Here is a 22,084-nt window from a genome sequence, read left to right as displayed (position 1 = left end):
CAAAAAGTTATAAAAACAGTACAGAAAAAACAGTAGGACATCTTCATTCCTGCAGTCAACCCCAATCTCTTCTAGGTAGTTTGTCCTCTTCAAAATGGTCTTTAAAAATTGCAGTCTTGCTAGTGATAGGCAGGTTTGTATTTTGGGAAAGCCAAAATGAAGGAAAACTTGAGATCTTATTCTGTGGCTTTTATTTGTCAGCTAAGTTCTGGGAACATTGGTTATTTTTAAAGTTAGTACTTGGATTAGGAATCAGTTATGTGTCTCAAGGGCAACTTTTCCCTAGCTGTGGTCCCCAGGATCCTGAATTAGAGCTGTTGAAAGCAATGGACTTGAGAAGAAATTACAGCAATGTGATGGGGTAGTCGTGTAGTAGATTTTTCTTTACTTTTGTTAAAATTAAGTTGGAAGTGTTGCCTGCTGACAGCAGGGGACAAGTTTACTTTCCAACTGTGTTCTCTATTGAGGTCATATATTTTAGTTATAGTCTTTACTTTAAAGCAGAGAATAAGATCTAGAATCATGAAGTTGGAAGGGACCATGTCAAGCCATAAAGTCCAATCCCCTGCTCATTGCAGAAATCCAAATTAAAACATCCCAGACTTATCAAGATTATACATTATATGCATTCAACCTAAGCTGAACACCAGACATATCCCATTGGTGGCACTAACAGCTGAGTATGGGGCTGAGTCCTCATGTGCAAGAATATGGGGCTGAGTCCTCATGCGCAAGCTTGCCTAATAGCAGCAACAAGTCATTTGCCATTTAGAATTGTGCACAATGTCATGAAACAATACTGTGTCATGGTTTTTTGGTCATTAACATGTAAATAGACAATAGAACTTCTGCTGCTGCTGCTGCTGCTGCTGTCTGAGCTGATAAGTCTGGTAAAATGATGGTGGGTGAGTGAATTATATAAAAGTTACTGCTGAAATTTGAATAACTACAACAGAGGGAAATTTTGCTGGGGGTTTCCTTAAACCTGGAGCTGACTCTGGATGCATTCTTACTTACCCTGTTGATACAGCATTACTTCTGAGCAGTGTCTTAAATTCATTTTCATAAGACTTCAGGTGCCAGTGGATGTTCACATATTACAGATGGAAACAATGCTTGCATGCATTTCTTATTTGGTGAGAAATCCTCTGAACTGGCCATGGGAAACACTTGCTCTCTTATTTAGCTTTTACAATGTTACTTCTTTTTCAGGTGTAACACAGAGAGTGACTGGTATCAAATTCATGAAAACATCATCAAAAAACTAAATGCACGCTATAACCTGACAGGATCCAATGCTGGTAAATTTATTTTCTAGTTTTGTTTGGTAAAATTTACCATTGCAGACAACACTTTGCTTTGTATGTATTACAAAACCTGGTTTCAAACCCTGTTCAGCTTGGAAGCTGTTGAAGGAACATTTAAAGTACAGTAGGGAACCTCTGTTCCTGGTAAACAATTTGAGAAATTTGTAACTTCATCCTGTGAACTTTATTCTTTTTACAAGATGTAGTTTTCTTCAGAGATATTCTGTGCCCTTTGAGTTTATAAAACTCTCTATGTCATAGTTTAGAAAAATAGTACACTGTGGGGTGTTTTGGTTGACTTTTGTTAGACCAAAAGATTATATTTTAGTAAACTTTTATAGGCCTTTCTACAACACTAAGCATGATGCTTATTGGGATGAGGCAGCTAAAAGATTACTGTGTGGTACAACAGGCTGCATTACCTGGCACTTCTTCAACTTGAGGATAATATATTGCCAGGATGGTGTGTGTTTCACATTATTAAAAAAAATTCCCAGAGCATCTATGTGCCAAGTATCTATGTGCCAGGGAATCCAAATGTGGCAAATTGTATATTATAATGTTGATTTGTCTGTTGTGCCTTGGTAAATATTAGCAAACAGCAGCTCTTCATGAGAATTAGTTGTCAGTGCACAGTACTATCTAAAAGAAAGTAGAAATGAAGCTGGGCTCTTGTGATTCAGCACAAGCACAGCATAAAACATTTCAGTAAATCAAAGGCCAAGAGAATGGAACTTTGATAGGGTTTTTGCTCAGCAAGTATTGCTCAGTTAATTTTAATCAGAGTGTAATCAGAGTTTTTCAGTGGAAAAAATGTATTTTGAAGTTCAAATGTTCTGTCAAAGTAAATATCCATAAACCTGCTTGGAAAATATTAAGTAGTATTTTATATTGTAAGTTTTAAAAGGTTGAAAAAAGAGGGTTCTAGCCTACTAACAAAAATCAGTTGCTTGTGTGGATACAGTTATATCTTGTATACCAAATCACAAGGAAAGAAGCCATCAAAAGCCTTATTATTCTCAACCAGTGGCTAGATTTAGACATAAACTGTGGTTTATGCAAATAAACACTTTTTCTTAACTTGTAGACTGAAAGGATTTGTAAAGTTTTGCTGTTTTGAATTAATCTCTTTTTGTCATTTATGTGTAAACAATTTGCCCAAAACATATATTTGAAATTAACCTCTATTTGTCTGGTTTTGGGTATAATAGCTAACCACAGTTAGCTGAAAACATAAAACTACTAAAAGGTCTTTTGTGCCCATGGTGGAAAAATAGAAGACAAAATGAGTCCATGAGCCAAATGGTCACCATATTGCATATAATTATGCTTAAATGAAACCAGTATATGCCAGGAGATAAGCTTCTGTTAATATTATGGATAAAGGTGTAACTCTATAGGAAACCCAGTTTGTTCTTTCTGATATCTTGAATTCTGATTTATAATTGAATGTAGTAAATTATTGATTAATTTTAAAAGGTTAAACTTGTAAATTATGCAGTACATGCACACATTGTTCATTGTTTAATATAAATAAAATTACAATTTTTAAAAGATTCGTAAACCTTAAGCCAATGCAATTAATAAATTCAGCACTGATTCAGGATTTTGAATTAGTTATTACTCCAGGTATTCACAGCAGAGGTCATAACATTGCCATCTAATGAAATCTGGCCTCCCATGGTTGACAAGTGTTGTTTTATCTTCCATGGCTGTCTGTAGGGATTTTGAATAACTATAAGAAAATTATCTGATGCATGGAAGTGGATAAAAATTTGCAACATTTTGTAAACATTTATGAGTTATTCTAGAACACATGAGGTTCAGGAAACATTGATCCAGGCTTTGATCTTCTTAAGGAGAAGATTTCTTGCCGAGTTCAGAAGAAATAGAGGCATTTGTAGGTTCTGGTCCCAAATTGCAATATGTATCTCAAGAATCTTCGCAAAGGATCGTTACCTTGTCATGGTGCTGGAGCTTGAGCACCTCAATGATGCCATGAGCTAAACTGTGAAGGGCCACCCAAGACAGGAAGGTCATGACAGAGAGGTCAGACTAAATGCGATCCCTGGGGAAGGTAATGGCAACCCACCTCAGTATTCTTGCCGTGAAAACTAAATGGATCAGTACAACCAGAGATATGTCGGTATACCATCGGAAGATGAGACCCCCAGGTCGGAAGATGGTCAAAATGCTACTGGGGAGGAACAGAGGATGAGCTCAACTAGCCCCAGACGTGATGACGCAGCTAGCTCAAAGCCGAAAGGATGGCTAGCGGCCGACGGTGCTGGTGGTGAACGGCAAATCCGATGTTCTAAGGATCAACACACCATTGTAACCTGGAATGTAAGATCTCTTGAGCCAGGGCAAATTGGATGTGGTTATTGGTGAGATGTCAAGATTAAAGATAGACATTTTGGGCCTCAGTGAACTGAAATGAACTGGAATGGGCCACTTCACATCAAATGACCACCAGATCTACTACTGTGGACAAGAGGACCACAGAAGAAATGGAGTAGCCTTCATAATTAATAGTAAAGTGGCTAAAGCAGTGCTTGGATACAATCCAAAAAATGATAGAATGATCTCAATTTGAATTCAGGGCAAGCCATCTAACATCACAGTGATCCAAATATACGCCCCAACCACAGATGCTGAAGAAGCTGAAGTAGAGCAGTTCTATGAGGATCTGCAGCACCTACTGGACAACACGCCTAAAAGAGATGTTACTTTCGTCACAGGAGACTGGAATGCTAAGGTGGGCAGTCAAATGACAGCTGGAATTACAGGTAAGCATGGCCTGGGAGAACAAAACAAAGCAGGACATAGGCTGATAGAATTTTGCCAAGACAACTCACTCTGCGTAACAAACACTCTCTTCCAACAACCTAAGAGACGGCTTTATTCATGGACTTCACCAGATGGACAACACCGAAATCAGATTGACTACATCTTTTGCAGCCAAAGGTGGCGGACATCTATACAGTCGGTAAAAACAAGCTGGAGCTGGCTGTAGTTCAGATCACGAACTTCTTATTGCACAATTTAGGATCAGAATATACAGAAGACCTGTATAGGAAGGATAACAATATCGGGGATAGCTTTGACAGTGTGGTCAGTGAGCTAGAGCCAGACATCCTGAAGAGTGAGGTTGAATGGGCCTTAAGAAGCATTGCTAATAACAAGGCAGCAGGAGACGACGGCATCCCAGCTGAATAGTTCAAAATCTTGCGAGATGATGCTGTCAAGGTAATGCATGCTATATGCCAGCAAATTTGGAAAACACAAGAATGGCCATCAGACTGGAAAAAATCAACTTATATTCCAATACCAAAAAAGGGAACACTAAAGAATGTTCAAACTATCGAACAGTGGCACTCATTTCACATGCCAGTAAGGTAATGCTCAAGATCCTGCAAGGTAGACTTCAGCAATTTATGGAGCGAGAATTGCCAGATGTACAAGCCGGGTTTAGAAAAGGCAGAGGAACTAGGGACCAAATTGCCAATATCCGCTGGATCATGGAAAAAGCCAGGGAGTTTCAGAAAAACATCTATTTCTGTTTTATTGCCTATTCTAAAGCCTTTGACTATGTGGACCATAACAAATTGTGGCAAGTTCTTAGTGGTATGGGGATACCAAGTCATCTTCTCTGCCTCCTGAAGAATCTGTATAATGACCAAGTAGCAACAGTAAGAACAGACCACAGAACAACGGACTGGTTTAAGATTGGTAAAGGAGTACGGCAGAGCTGTATACTCTCACCCTACCTAGTCAACTTGTACACAGAACACATCATGCAACAATCTGGGCTTGAGGAATCCAAGGCTGGGGTTAAAATTGCTGGAAGAAACATGAACAATCTCAGATATGCAGATGATACCACTTTGATGGCTGAAAGCGAAGAGGAACTGAGGAGCCTTATGATGAAGGTGAAAGAAGAAAGTGCAAAAGCTGGCCTGCAGCTAAACCTCAAAAAAGCCAAGATTATGGCAACCAGCTTGATTGATAACTGGCAAATAGAGGGAGAAAATGTAGAAGCAGTGAAAGACTTTGTATTTCTAGGTGCAAAGATTACTGCAGATGCTGACTGCAGTCAGGAAATCAGAAGACGTTTAATCCTTGGGAGAAAAGCAATGACAAATCTTGATAAAACAGTTAAGAGCAGAGACATCACGCTGACAACAAAGGTCTGCATAGTCAAAGCAGTGGTATTCCCAGTAGTAACATATGACTGTGAGAGCTGGACTATAAAGAAGGCTGAGAGAAGAAAGATCGATGCTTTTGAACTGTGGTGTTGGAGGAAAATTCTGAGAGTGCCTTGGACTGCAAGAAGATCAAACCAGTCCATACTCGAGGAAATCAAGCCAGACTGCTCACTTGAGGGAACGATATTAAAGGCAAAACTGAAATACTTTGGCCACGTAATGAGAAGACAGGACACCCTGGAGAAGATGCTGATGCTAGGGAGAGTGGAGGGCAAAAGGAAGAGGGGCTGACCAAGGGTATGATGGATAGATGATATTCTAAAGGGACGGACTCGTCCCTGGGGGAGCTGGGGGTGTTGACGACCGACAGGAAGCTCTGGCGTGGGCTGGTCCATGAAGTCACAAAGAGTTGGAAGCAATTAAACGAATCAACAACAACAACAACATCTGAAGAAATGTCTTTCTTTGGGAATAAGTGCTAAATTTTAACTGCTCTTAAGCCTAGCCAGCATGGCAACAGGGAGGGATAGTGAGAACTGTGATCCCAGATTTGAAAGACCACATGTTGCCTCCTTCTATAAAGCATAATAATAGTGTTACATAAAGAGTAAGAAATAAAAATAATTAAGAAAGGAAAATAATTGTACCTGGGAGCAATGTTGGGACAGAGGTAAAATGTATTTTTCTTGTCTTGTCATTGTGTGACTTTGCTAACAGAAAACTCCTTTCATTGTGTGTTAAGATACTGTACACAAGCTATACCACTATTGTTCAGTCTGAACATTGGATTTGTTTGTCAGAAATTTTCCAAATTTTCACTCATTTCCACTAACTGCAATACACGGTATTGTTTTCTGCCTCGGTATATACACCATCTACAATAATCTAACACAGCCATTTATTCAAACTGTTATCTTTGCTGCTAGGTACTCGACTAATTATCTTCCTATGCTAGTTTATATTTTGTTTACATTCTAATGGAATTAAATCCTGCTGGATTAGAGAAGTGTTTCATATTATTGTTACAGGGTTCTGTAAAGAAGCAGAGAGTTACATGTTGGCTAAGCATACTGTAAAAGCTTGCAGCTGTGACTTAAGAATGAAGCTTTTAAAAATGCTATTAAGAGTTGTTCCTCTATAATTTCATATATGTGTGATATGGAACCTGCCTTATGCCTAAAATTCTATTACTAGAGCTGCTGTTTGGTCCTGTTACAATGATTACTCTTGTATGCAGAAACTTCTTGTTTGCTGAAATTACTTAATTACTCACTATTGAATTATGTGATGAACCTTACAGCTGTGGTTAGTGCTGCTTGAAGAAACAATAAAGTCTAGAGAGCTCTAAAAGTGTAAATTTAATTACTATTATTACTCAAATGTTGCTATATATCTGTCAAGGCCCAGCCCAAGAACAATGATGAGTCAGTGCATTCAAAACTCCAGTTCTTTATTTGCTCTCACCGTACAGACAGAATCTTGCCAGACTAAAGCTACTCTAACTGACCTAACGGGAAATAACCAGGGAGGGTCTAGGGCGGGGCTATCCTGAACCTCTTTGCTTTCCCATCAACACTCTCTGGCCTGTGAGTCCTCTTACCTCCTTGGAATGTGTTCCCTCCTTCCTGAGAACTAGCAGAGGCGCCGAAATCCACCAAAATATCTTTGTTCATTTTTATTTTTCCACTTATCTTTTGTAGTTTTGATTAGTTAATTTAAGTGACAGTAGGTTGAATGTAACATTACTGGTATGGTAGAAATAATTTCTTACTCAACCATTTTTATTGTTTATTTTGTAGCATAAACTTCACTTCTTTTTTATTACAGCAGCTCAAGATGTATTAAGTGCATTTTTAAAATTAGTAATAATCCTAAATTGTTGATCATCTTTTTAGTCTTCATTTTTATTTTCATGCTATTGCACCAATTCTTTTTATTTTCACTTCTGTCTGATCTTTTTCATTTTTCTATTAGATGTCTTTCCCTCCCCACATTATTTCTGCTATGAAAGTATTATACCATATACTGGCTAATCAAGAAAGTTTTGTGACATTTTCTGTGCTGGAAATGCTCTCAAAACTGCCAACTTCATTTTTATATACTGAAGGTTTGTCCACTATTTGAAACTGGAAGCCTGCAGTTAATATTTTTGGATTGTTAGTGCAAGTTAGTATCTAGATATTTCCGTTTTTCTGTGTGTGTGTGTGTTTGGTCTCCTGAGTGCTTCTCCTAAACATAGCCATTTACTTTTTTTTTCTTTATCGTTTGTTATCTGCTCATCCTTCCATACAGACAACCTTGAACATTTCTACCTCGTTCTGAATCTTCTTACAAAGGTGGTCCTGCCTGTCTAAAAAATAGATTTAAAACTCAGACAAACAGATAATTTCCTTTCCCTTCACAGTTCAGCTGCAGCCATTCTGATAATCTTGTTCCTTAGAGATTTGACTGTTCATGAATGTTCCATGTAAAAACAAATCATGCTCTAAATTTAGCCTTTTTTCCAATAGAAGAGAATATCCGTAGCTCAGGGTTGAACTGTGAAGTCCTTGGTGCTCTCTGAGCTTGGTTATTTGCTTGCAGACATTTCATTACCCGTCTAGGTAACATCGTCAGGGCACTGATGAATGAAATATCTGCAAGCAAACAACCAAGTTCAGAGAGCACCAAGGACTTAAACTTTTTTATTTGTTCAAATGCATTATCAAGTACCATCTTCTGATGTTGCTGGCAAGGCAGAATCACTTTTCTATTTGGTTTCATTAAAGTCCTGAAAAAAATCTCCATATGTTCTCATGCAAGAAGTTTCTGTCCATCTCTAGAAATGGGGCAGAATCAATATGAAGCTGTCCTGTCTCCACCCATTGAAGGCATATTCACTGAGTGCTAAATTTGAGCAAGTAAAAATAGCTTTAGTTTAACATGGTAAAGAAACAATTACTTTGGATTTTGGTAAAAAGTGCTTTTATAGATGGCATTCTCCTGCTTTCTTGACAAACTCCCCAAAATCTGAAGCATGAAAAAAGAGGTTCAAGAAATTATTTAAGTCCTAACTAAATGTGAAGTTTTCAACCTGAAACTTTTTCAGAAGAAAAACAATATTGCAAAGGGCTGTGAAATGCATAATAGTTTATTTCAGATATTTTGAAGTAGTTAAAGACCATAGTGGTTGTAATATTGCATCTAAGAATATTTTTCATAATAAAATGCATATCTGAAATGTTCATCTATTAGCAGTAAGAAAGGATTTTTCTTTCTTTTATACTACATCTCTTTTTTATGTAATTCATCAGCTCTAATTGAGTAACAATTGGACATTCTTATTTCTGAATAATTTCAACTTTATGTACAAATACCAAACACCTTTAAGCTCTATTTGGGTAGCAAAATAACCTTCTACTCTATGGACTGTTTACTTAAGAATGGGAAGACTCTAACAGCATGGATGCTAGTCACATTCATTATGCTGAATGTAGCTTTAATTTGTGAATGCTACATGTTTGAATTTCTTCTGTTCCCATGTTAGTTAACATGTATAGTGTTTGAATCCTACTGTTGTCATCTGGTTTCCCCTTCCTGTTTGTAGGCCTAGCTGTCTCTCTTCAGCTGCTCCATGGAGACATTGAACAAATCAGGAGAGACTACACATCCATGTTTACCCATGGAGTATCGATAACAAGGAAGCTGGGCTTTTCCAATATTATTATGCCAGGTACGTTTTAAGAAAAATCCTGTCTTAAAATGGATATTTAAGTGTGAGTAAGTTTGTTTATTTGTTTATTTATGAAGGCTTTTATACCACTTCAGTTGCAACTTCAAGTGGCTTGCAAGCAGGAAAATACAGTACAATGATAGAGTACAAAAATGCAGTAACCCTAAATAAGTATAAAATAATAACCAAATAATCATAGTAAATATTCATGATGCAGTTGTTCCAGGCACAACTAATAACCATTTCGGTAACTAAATTATCTTTGTAGCCAGGTTTTAAAAATATTCTTCAGTACCAGCAGCAAAGATACTTCTGGTGGAAGAATATTCCATAAGAGAGTTCCTCCTGCAAAAAATGCTCATTTCCAAGTATACTCCCATTGTGCCTTGTGGGGGGTGGGGAATCACATAAGGAATTATCTGCAGGCATGCTTTAAGTGGGTAAATTCTATTTCAATCAAGAATTCTCAAAAATAACTATGAAAAGTTGTTAATTGGTTCACTAAATAGTCCAATATGCATATGACCTTATCAACTCTTCTTCAGCAAAGAGGTGGCGTATAAATTTCTCCATTGGCTAAATATTTTGAATTGTTTTCAGTTCACAGAAGCTGTATTCCAAATTGCTGATCATGTTTTCCCCATCCCTCCCATTTTTAAATATCTGTTAGTGTGCTTCTTTTGAATATTGGTAAATATATATTAAACAAACATTTGTGTGATTGCAAGGCAAAGTAAAGAAATAAAGATTAGTATGTCAGGAAGTAGAAAGCCTGGGCATCAAGGCACTATGATTTAAGAGGTTGACAGCAGTTGGAATGTGTGAATTCTGGAATTCCGACCCCTTTACCTATGGGAATTGAATTGACGGTAGTTAATAGTCAGCCATTATTTCCAGGAGATTAGCATTTGGATATTTAGAGCTATTGCACATATTGTTAAAGCTAATATCAGTATTTGCAAATAGACTGATTTTTTTAAGTTGCAACAACCAAAAAGAAGTCCTTTCATAAATTGCATAGGTTCTTCCCTATTCTTTCTTGTTTGGTGTTATGCCTATTGCAAATAGCAGCAGAGGATCAATAGCAATCTTCTGTCATGTCCTGATTCTACCTGGAATACCATGAGGATGACACCAAAATACTATACTAGTCAGAGATAGAAACTTAAACTTCATTTCATACCACTAGTCCTTAATCACTATATAAATGAAAGTTTATGTTCATTCATCTACTATCATAATTATGCTCACCCTGAAAGGCCAAGCATCTACTCTCTATATCAAAATCTTTGGGTTTTTTGTTTGTTTGTTGTTTATTCGTTTAGTCGCTTCCGACTCTTCGTGACTTCATGGACCAGCCCACGCCAGAGCTTCCTGTCGGTCGTCAACACCCCCAGCTCCCCCAGGGATGAGTCCGTCAACTCTAGAATATCATCCATCCATCTTGCCCTTGGTCGGCCCCTCTTCCTTTTGCCTTCCACTCTCCCTAGCATCAGCATCTTCTCCAGGGTGTCCTGTCTTCTCATGATGTGGCCAAAGTATTTCAGTTTTGCCTTTAATATCATTCCCTCAAGTGAGCAGTCTGGCTTTATTTCCTGGAGGATGGACTGGTTGGATCTTCTTGCAGTCCAAGGCACTCTCAGAATTTTCCTCCAACACCACAGTTCAAAAGCATCGATCTTCCTTTGCTCAGCCTTCCTTATGGTCCAGCTCTCGCAGCCATATGTTACTACAGGGAACACCATTGCTTTAACTATGCGGGCCTTTGTTGTCAGTGTGATGTCTCTGCTCTTAACTATTTTATCGAGATTTGTCATTGCTCTTCTTCCAAGGATTAAGCGTCTTCTGATTTCCTGACTGCAGTCAGCATCTGCAGTAATCTTTGCACCTAGGAATACAAAGTCTTTCACTGCTTCTACATTTTCTCCCTCTATTTGCCAGTTATCAATCAAGCTGGTTGCCATAATCTTGGTTTTTTTGAGGTTTAGCTGCAAGCCAGCTTTTGCACTTTCTTCTTTCACCTTCATCATAAGGCTCCTCAGTTCCTCTTCACTTTCAGCCATCCAAGTGGTATCATCTGCATATCTGAGATTGTTAATGTTTCTTCCAGAGATTTTAACTCCAGCCTTGGATTCCTCAAGGCCAGCTTGTCGCATGATGTGTTCTGCATACAAGTTGAGGTTTTTTTTTTTAAGCATTAGGAATTTACACCAAATATAACACATGGAGATTGTTGTCTTTTTATACCTACTTACTGAGGAATGACCAATTGAACTTCATGGGGATTTATTTCTGAATAGATTTGCATAGAATGATAGTATGGATTTCAGTTCATAACCTCTTCTTAGTCTTGCTGGTATACCAGTTACTCTTTTAAAGGTCTGTATATATAGCTGGTAATAAAGTACACTTCAAATTGATATTAGTAATTCTACAAAGTAACAGCTTTTATTAAATGTCAGATATTCCCAATTGCTCCATCCCATTCTTTGGTATGATGCATGATCTAGCAACTCTCCTGTGCACTGTCACATTTTTCTCTGATTCCTATACATGCATTTTCTTCTTTTGACTTCCCATTAGGAGATAGAATGATGTGCAGTGATGCTGTGAAAATGCACATTGAGAAATATTGAGTCATTAAGGGACTTGAGTTGTAAGGGTTCTGTTTAACTGCCAGCAATTTTTCCTGAATATAAATTTCAACACTGTATTTCATTAGTTCAGTAACTGGCTTCATGCTTTTGTTTGGATGCTGTACAACTTTTGTCCTATCATCAGTGGTATAAATGAAATTTTTACTAGTCAGGGCATTCTTATCTTAATAATCATGAAGCTAATCAGCTGTTTCAGAAAATAAAAAAGCAAAAAGATGTCTTTTTGTTCGATATATATCCCTTAAGCACTGGGACAGCATGGCTCCTAATGATCACAAGATGATGATGATGATGATGATGATGATGATGATGATGATGATGATGATGATGATGATGATGATGATGATTTTCTGGGAATATATGTACCATGGTATATAAATTATTGAGATTCAAATTTTGAATAATTTTCTGTGAGCAAATGATAGAGGAATGGATTGGGGATATGGCACACATGTTGAGACCTCTCACTCCCTACAGTACCTGGTATGTGATCAAGTTGATGGAAAGGAAGAAATAGGCCTTTGAGTCTATCAAGTATCTTCTATAGCCTTTAGCCTTATTGAGAAAAGAATTTATATGCATAATTTTTTCAGGAAACTAGTAAGAGGGAAAAGTGGCAAAAAAGGAGTCTTTCTTGACCTTACATAAAATGTATGCACAATCTATCAGGAATAAGAAGTATCAAGTCTCAGCAATTTCAACCTGCATAAATAGTGGGGTGTGTGTGTGCATTTATGTATGTCTGTGTGTGTGTGTCTGTCTGGATAGAGAGAGAATATGCTGAAAAGATTTGAAGCCCACACCAGAGATTCAAGTGTCGATGTGCATAATCAATTACCAAGAAGTTAATATTGAATTAATTATTTCAGATATCAGGAGTTTCAAATCAGTTTCCAGCTCATTATAGACATTCATATCTCTGTGTCATGCTACTTAGTAATTTGTGTTATTAATCAACACGACAAATTTAGATGTTGGATGTGAGCACCATCTACAGGGAAATATTTTCATGAGGAAAAAGACTTCTCAGCAAATGAAATCTCATGACATTTAAGTAGTCCTGTAATCTGTGGTTCTACATGATTGAAAAGGCAAAATAAAGGTGCTTTATTAGGCAGGTTTAACATGATTGCTGCGGTTTGCTTTAGCAACTTTATGATTTTGAGACTGAGCCAAAGCTTGAGTGCAAGTGATATTAATACATTTTAAAGTAATTGTCTGCTATCTTATTATATGTAGAGTTATATCTTTGTCAACCCTAGGTCTGTTGCTGTGATCCTGTGCACATATTCAAAGCAATAATCCATAACATAGGATTGAATTGTAATAAAGTTGCTCTAGTAATTGGGAACAAGGGGGAATTCTATTCTTTGTTAAATTTTATAATTCTTTATTTATACTACTTACTTTATGCCTTGGTACAAATTCCTTTCCTAAACAAATGCAAAGCATATGTGTTTAATGTAAAAAAAATCTTACAAGTCCAAATAGAACAAACAATGGTCAAATACATTTAATAAAGAAGGTTTCACATGTATCCTCTAGGAGGCCAAGTAACATATAATTTAACATCTTGAAAGAGAATAAAGATCCCTACAACCCCTCCTAAAATTCTGCTCTTGGTAGCAGTTAATTGCAACTCCAGAAAGGGAAATCCCTGGAACAGAATTTAACATCTTGAAAGAGAATAAAGATCCCTACAACCCCTCCTAAAATTCTGCTCTTGGTAGCAGTTAATTGCAACTCCAGAAAGGGAAATCCCTGGAACAGGGTTAAGTTTGATTGTCCTGATTAAGTTTAAAAGTGAGATTTGTACACCCCTTGCATACACTGAAAGGTCATGTAAGGGTGGACATAAAACTATGTGTGTTAGACATTTTCCCCACCTGCTGCACACAGAAGACCTATTCTCTATGTATTTGGAACATATTACGTGCCTGTTCATAAATATATATATAGTACTCCAAGCACTGAAAGTCTTTTGACCCAGTGGGGGTTCTGTTTCATGTGAAGGAGTTCTGTGCATGTATTGATGCATGCTTTAGTGGATGACACACTTAATGCCTAGACTTTTCCATTTTTAGCACCAAGCTATGTCTATGAAACTCCTTTCTTCTGTTTTTTTATGAAATTCCCTAGCAGATCTTAAATGGAAAAAAAAAAGCGGCATCCCTTCCCACCTTCATAGAATCTTAGTTGTCCAGTTCAGTGGTGTAGGCATGGGGTTAACAGTGCATTGGACAAGCATTTGTTAAGGGAATTCTTTACAAGAGGGAATGAATTAAGCAATAGTTTTAAATAGTTGGAAGAGATAGCTTGACTGTATTTATTTTTAATAAAGTTATTAAGTTTGCAAAAACATTCTCAGGGCTTTCCCCTCTGACTAGGCTTTCTTTAGTCCTCTATGATCAATTCCATCAGAATCAGAACAGATGTTGCCTTCTGCCTTTTTGATGTTAGCTTCCAAGGTCACTCCGTTCAGGGTCTCTGCTAAATTTCTTCTTCTCAGGTTGGACAGTTTGTTCACCTCTCAACTCTCTCTTCAGCCACAAGCCAACTTACCCCTTACTCTTAACTGTCCCTCCACCCATAGTTTACCAATACTTGCTCTCTGCCTGTCAAACTGAGCTATTGTTTCACAATCCTTCCTAAGGATTCCAAAGCTGAGCAGTTATATAGCTTTTGGTTTCTAACAACCAATCCACATTTGTTGTCTCTCTCAGCTTGAAGCTTCTGTTCCAAATTGCTGTAACCAAGGCAACCCCCACTGGCTTTTGTCCAATTTCAGAGTAGCACAACTAGGTCTCTGGCCTAAATATATCAATTATATTACAACCACCTCGTTCAGAGATCATACAGAGCTATACATGCTTCTTTACTTACGCATGGGTAGCCCCAATTAAAACAGGAGTCACTAGATGTTTCAGAATTAATGTACAATTAAATCTGATTTCTTTCCTCCACAAGGATAGTGTAATTCCACTTCGTTACAACAAAAAAACCTTTTTAAAAACCCATACATATACACTATATAATTATATTGTTGTGTATAAAACTAATAAATGGTAATATAAATTAGAAACTTATGTTCTTAGATAGACACTACAAACTTCGAACAGATTCTAGTAAGATATCCAATTAAATGTTTATTCTTCTTATCACAAAACATTTTCCAATTTGTCTATCTCAGAATTCATTTGTTTTTTCTCCTTCCCACATGTTTCAAATTACAAAAATATAACTTTTCTGATATTTTCTCAGTTTGCATCTTCTTGAAATCAAAATAGTTAATACAGAAGCTTAAATCAGATACTTTCTGGAGTCTCCTGAAATAAACCTTTATTTTCTGGATCTTCTGAATTAAGGGAGAAACACAAATTCTAATCCTCAGATTAAATAAAGAGAGGGATATGTAGGTTGTCCTTAAACATTTCAAATGACAGTCATATCAGCAGTAGGGAATAAAACTACTGCCTGTAGGTCATGCTTTTGTGTTTGTGTGCAGAGGGAGATAATACTGGAAAGTAATAGGGTATTTCTAACATCTGATTGCAAACTAAAAGGCTGAGTTTAGGAGCGTAGCACCCATATGCAGATAGAATAGCCAATAAAGAACTGTAATACCCAGGAGGAATGGCATGCATTTGCAACTTCCTTCAGGGCATCTTCTCGCTTGTGAGTTGCAAAACTTTAGGATTCTTTTTCATTTGCTGGCCGGTTTTAAAGCTAAAAGATATTCTTTCCTTTCACACAAATGCATAAGGGGAAAATACTAGTTTCAGCATTTTCCCTACCTAGTAAGTTGTCACAAATTCCAATACCAAGCACCCACCAGCTTCAAAATAATTATACAGCAATCAATTGAACAAGGGCCCTGAGGAAATAATATTTTTTGATCTATCCAGTAGTATTCCCATAATAGTAATCTCTTTCCATCCTCATCTTTAAGAGTCAGTAAATTTTTTGCTGATTGCAAAGTCTTTAAAATGGGAGTCCTCTGCTCCATCTTACCAGAGGCCTTTTTGATTGTGTTAGCTTTTGAGAAATAAGTTTAAGGAGAAATACAGCTAAGTAAATCAGGCCTGTAACTGACTGTACAATTGCTGCAGTCTAGTCTGTCAAGAATGTTTCCTGTATTTCAGATACTGTTTTCCTTCTCTCCTCAATATATAGCCCAATATATTATTATTCATACATGCTTCAGAAAGTTCAATGAATCCCTCCCTCCCTCCCGTTTAATTACTTGAGGCACTGCATGTTTTGTATCACAGTTTAATAAATATAGGAAGTTTAAATGTAAATTACTGTACTGCTTCTTGTTGCTATTCTGAGAAACATGACTTGAACCTACACTGAGTAATATTGGTATTTTGACCACATGCGTTACCTCCACATTTCTTCAGATTCTGAATACACTTTGCTGATACACAGTGTAAAAGCTGTAAAGCCTTTTTTAAAAAGACCCCTGTTATAAAATAAATATATTATGGAAGACTTGATACACCTGGAGATTCACACATGATGTCAGATTTGGAATTGTTACATTTGAATATTTCTTTGAAGTCATTTTAAAGAAGTTACTTAACCAATACTTAAATTGCACATTTAAATTAAATTGCATTTAAATGGATAGGTATCAGTGATTTTTTTCCATTCTGAAAAAAATTTTGGTGGGATTAATATAAACCCTAGAATGAGAAGTAAGAGTTAAACTAATTTAGCAGTGCTGTGTTACTTTTTGTGCAAATTCTTGCCAAAGTTTTGTGAAGCATCAGTGATTCTGATCAAAGCTGACACATACTGTATGCTAATCTAATATTTATAGAATAGCATTTAGCTGTACAGGATTCATTGAAAGCGGAGACAGAGTCTTGACTATTTGCCCAAGAAACAGGATCCACTTCTTGCCACTGGAACACCAGGACAACTATAGACCCATCTATCCAAATTAAAAAATAAAATATGTGCACGTATGCATTCACTCACACAGGCACCCGCACACACAGACATTGACACATTTTCATTTGAATTTAATTAATTAATTAATTGTATTAAATTTATATAGTTGATGATCTCATAGTTGTGACCCTGGGCAGTGCACACAATCAAAAGAAAAAAAAATGGTTTGCACGGTTCAGTATGGAGATAGAATTCCTCCTGACAGATGTTGTTGTTTATTCGTTTAGTCGCTTCCGACTCTTCGTGACTTCATGGACCAGCCCACGCCAGAGCTTCCTGTCGGTTGTCAACACCCCCAGCTCCCCCAGGGACGAGTCCGTCACCTCTAGAATATCATCCATCCATCTTGCCCTTGGTCGGCCCCTCTTCCTTTTGCCTTCCACTCTCCCTACCATCAGCATCTTCTCCAGGGTGTCCTGTCTTCTCATTATGTGGCCAAAGTATTTCAGTTTTGCCTTTAATATCATTCCCTCAAGTGAGCAGTCTGGCTTTATTTCCTGGAGGATGGACTGGTTGGATCTTCTTGCAGTCCAAGGCACTCTCAGAATTTTCCTCCAACACCACAGTTCAAAAGCATCGATCTTCCTTCGCTCAGCCTTCCTTATGGTCCAGCTCTCGCAGCCATATGTTACTACAGGGAACACCATTGCTTTAACTATGCGGGCCTTTGTTGTCAGTGTGATGTCTCTGCTCTTAACTATTTTATCGAGATTTGTCATTGCTCTTCTTCCAAGGATTAAGCGTCTTCTGATTTCCTGACTGCAGTCAGCATCTGCAGTAATCTTTGCACCTAGGAATACAAAGTCTTTCACTGCTTCTACATTTTCTCCCTCTATTTGCCAGTTATCAATCAAGCTGGTTGCCATAATCTTGGTTTTTTTGAGGTTTAGCTGCAAACCAGCTTTTGCACTTTCTTCTTTCACCTTCATCATAAGGCTCCTCAGTTCCTCTTCACTTTCAGCCATCAAGGTGGTATCATCTGCATATCTGAGATTGTTAATGTTTCTTCCAGAGATTTTAACTCCAGCCTTGGATTCCTCAAGGCCAGCTTGTCGCATGATGTGTTCTGCATACAAGTTGAATAGGTAGGGTGAGAGTATACAGCCCTGCCGTACTCCTTTCCCAATCTTAAACCAGTCTGTTGTTCCGTGGTCTGTTCTTACTGTTGCTACTTGGTCGTTATACAGATTCTTCAGGAGGCATACAAGATGACTTGGTATCCCCATACCACTAAGAACTTGCCACAATTTGTTATGGTCCACACAGTCCCTGACAGATAGAAACAGAAGATTCAAAAGTTAGCAGTTGTAAGGACCAGATGAGTTGGTCTAAATACTAACTGATGAGTGATGATCTGTCTCCTCAGGATAAATTGCATACTCCTGATGTATTCTGGGAACTGATCAGACATAATTGTTCTCTATGATGCCCAAATGACACCAAAGTCAAACAACTGGATAAATCCTTGCTGTCATTGTTGATTTCTGGATGGAAATAAGTGTTCCACATTTGCTCAGTTGCTCACACTAGTGACTTGAAAGTAGTGTTTACAGAGCAAGCATTTTAATAACTTTTACAAATTGGTACACATTCTATACATTGCTAAAATGGTTAGTTATGTACTACTGATTACCTGGAATAAGCTTTTTCTCTTGTTAGTTGCAGTTTACTACATGAGCCCCTCAGGCTGTAGTAAGAATAAAAACTTCATGTGTTCCTAGGTACAATAAAGGTCCCCCACAATCTTTTCCCAAAGCTTCAAACTGTGGTACAATTGGTTTATTAACAATGATAAAGGAATAAGTTAATTTTTTCTTTCTCGACAAGAGATGGACTTGCAGAATCAGTTTTTATTTCCAAGTTTTTCAAACACATACAAACCACATATGAATACAAAGTAATCATGGAGTATGAATGTGTAGATTCTTGTTTTATTCCGCATTGTTATTCAGTCTTAAATCTGCCTGATAGACTGGAGGAAGAAACGAGAAACACCAGATTAGAGGACTATTTTAGGAGAATGTGTTCAGTTATGAGGATATTTAACTAGTGCTCTCTCTAAATATAATATAATATAATATAATATAATATAATATAATATAATATAATATAATATAATATAATATAATATAATATAATATAATATAATATAATATAATATAATATAATATAATATAATATAATGTAATATATAATGTAATGTAATATATAATGTAATATATTATATATAATATAATATAATATAATATAATGTAATGTAATGTAATATATAATATATTATATTATATATAATATAATATAATATAATATAATATAATATAATATAATATAATATAATATAATATAATATAATATAATATAAATTATCCGAACAGTTCATTTAATGGTACTCACTAATAATTTACTAAGAGAGACTCTAAGTCAGATTTTTTAAAAAAAATAATTGGATAGATGACTAAAAGTGTCTTAAGTTTTTCTTCTTTCCATTCCTTCTTATTAAGAGATCATTTCTACAGTTGAAGTATGATTTGCTCAATGACTTTATATTCAAATCCCAGTTTCACACCACCATATTCATACAACTAGAAATGTCATTTGCCTTGTTTTTCCTACAACTTCAGAATTATCAGTAAGTATATCAGCATGATTTTGTTCCATTGTGCCTGCACATTGCTGATCCTGTTCAATTTGTACAAGTTTGCTATAAAATTTTTATTGTTTCTGCATAGTAATTCCATTTTAAAATTGTTGAATCAAGTTCACCTTCCTAATGAGGTTATTATATTGTTGTTGTTGTTGTTGTTATTGTTGTTGCGGAGATATTTTTGTTTCGGTTAACCTGCTGTTTTCTCTCCCATAGGGGAAATGAGAAATGATTTATATATCACAATAGAAAGAGGAGAATTTGAAAAAGGAGGAAAAAGTGTGGCCAGAAATGTGGAAGTCACAATGTACATTGTGGACTGCGGTGGACAAATTTTGAATGTAACTTCTGCTTAACTTCTTTTCTTATTATAAATACTATTCAAAATGGCAATATTTTATAATGAGGAAGAACCCAGAAATTTTGTTCCTAGATGACTAACAGTAGGATTTGTTTATGTCTGAATTAAGCTCTGCACTCTAATATTCACTAAAGAGAAATCTATATGCTAGGTACTGATGATACCATAACATTAATTTCAAACAATTTGTTGTTGGCCTGCATAAATAACACAATGAAGCTGAAAAGAGATCATGAGTTATGTTGATATTGGACTGGACCTGTTAAGCTGTTGTTGGATCTGTCTGAAGTTTTCCCAATAGCTCTAGATGCAATTATCAGCTTCTTATTCCAAGATGCCCTAAGTAGCCCATGAAGAACAAGTAGACCTTCTTGTACACCAAGGATCAGTCTGTTGCAGCCATTCTAAGCCGTATATCTAAGGCCTAAACCATTGATGGATGATATAGTAGCTTCCTTGGTTTCCAAGTATAATCTTAAAAGATGGGGATGTTATACCCAAACTTCCTGATGACAAACTTCATGAAATTCTCTTTAATATGGCAAAAGAATGCAGCACATCACTGATATGTAAGGAGTGAAACTGTGATCCAAACAGAGTGAATGATTCCCAGAGTCTAAAGCTAGTGTTCCAGAGCATTAACAAACTGGCAAAGATCAGGTCTTCATGGCTCACTCTGACCTAAATTAATTACAATTCTTGGCCAGGGCTGCAGAGGTAGCCATACATTTTTGGATCATGGCCTGGAACATAGATACCAAGCCCAGTTCAATACTAGCCTACAGTGTCTTCACAAGTGACAAATCTACCCCTACCTGAAGCTCTCATCAAAACAAAGAACAAAAGAATGCTCTTCTGCCCACCTCTACCAAAAGGTAAGACAAATTGCCTGTCTAGATCCAAGCTCACTTTTGTTTTGCTCTTTCTATCCTCAATCTAGGCCAGAGACACAAAGGGAGATCTGAAAAGCCATTGATCATTTACTAGCTGGGAAGCCCAGAGAATTAGTACCACCGGCTGACAATGTTTCAAAGTGTTATTAAATTTTCCTCATAGTGCCCCAAAAGGGCAGGGTTTGGAGAACCATCCTGAATTTTAAGTGGGTCAGCATGTTACTGGAGCCCTTTCCCATTCAATGTCCCCTTCTGAGGTTTTCACCTAATTCTGAAAATGTTAGCTAATCACCCTTTCAAGTCTATCAGTCCAGTGGATGTAAATACGTTTCCTGGAAAATGACCTTCCTCATAGCCATAACATTATCCAAGTATGTCTTTGAAGCTGGCAGTCTTATCATCCAGTGAAGAACTGTGTGATCATATCTACTCTGTGGTCTTATACACAAATCATGGCAAAGAAGACTCGGTGGCGAGAACAGCCAGGCTTCTGGACCCTGGTGGCTGGAGACCCCGTGGTAGACCCAAGAAACGGTGGATGGACCACATTAAGGAGGACATGGAATGCTTGAACATCACCCCTGAAGATGCCTTGGATCGAGTCAAATGGAGACAATATGCCAACAAGCGGACCCTGCCATAGCACAGGAATAATGCTAGGAAAAATAAGAAGAAGGTCTTATACGCAAATCCCACATGCATGCCCAATGTGAATTCCACTTTCCAAAGGGCACAATCTATCAGTTTTCTGCCCACATCCAAACACTGTCTTAGAGCAACATTGGCACAAGCTGGATCTCTGAAGAATGCTAAATATCCAAAAGGATCAAAGATTGACAGTGTTCAGATGATTGCTTCATTTCCTTCTGGCATGTCTTTATCAGCCCCAAGATGTTCTCCACAGCTCTGGACTCTTTCAAAGGGAAGGATGGTATTTAAATGAAACCTGAAATGAAATGTTAAGTAAGTGTTCCACAAAGCTGAGAAACACATTATATTAGACAAATTGCTCTCTCACACATACACCAAAAAGGATTTGCTATTTTCTAGAGTTTGCCTTGTCAGTATTTTGAATATATGAAAAAATTGGACTATTGTATAGTGAATTTCAATGAAATACCTGGAATCATTATAGAGTTAGTGCTGTGAGATGGGTGGCTATATATATTGAATGAATGAATGAATGTGCTCCCGATGACAATTGGAAAATCTGATATAATTTGTTTTACATAATCCCTTTGCATAAAAAATTGCATACAAAATATAACCATGTAATTGCAAACTGATACTGAAGTTGCAGACAAATGTTAAGGCAAAATTAATGTAAAATGAGAAAAATGAGA

At 36.9% G+C, this 22,084-nt stretch overlaps 1 protein-coding gene across 1 annotated transcript in view; it reads left to right on the top strand.

The window, feature by feature from the left end:
• DOCK4 (dedicator of cytokinesis 4) overlaps positions 1-22,084 on the top strand; it is a 231,448-nt gene that overhangs the window by 120,522 nt on the left and 88,842 nt on the right. Inside the window, exons 12-14 of the mRNA XM_063309433.1 lie at positions 1,213-1,301; positions 9,102-9,227; positions 19,704-19,828. Coding sequence (XP_063165503.1) covers positions 1,213-1,301; positions 9,102-9,227; positions 19,704-19,828 — 340 coding nt within the window. The remainder of the gene's footprint in view (positions 1-1,212; positions 1,302-9,101; positions 9,228-19,703; positions 19,829-22,084) is intronic.

This window comes from Candoia aspera, chromosome 7 (genome assembly GCF_035149785.1).
Source record: "Candoia aspera isolate rCanAsp1 chromosome 7, rCanAsp1.hap2, whole genome shotgun sequence".
NCBI classification, from domain to species: domain Eukaryota; kingdom Metazoa; phylum Chordata; class Lepidosauria; order Squamata; family Boidae; genus Candoia; species Candoia aspera.
This window is presented reverse-complemented; position numbering and strand designations above follow the sequence as displayed.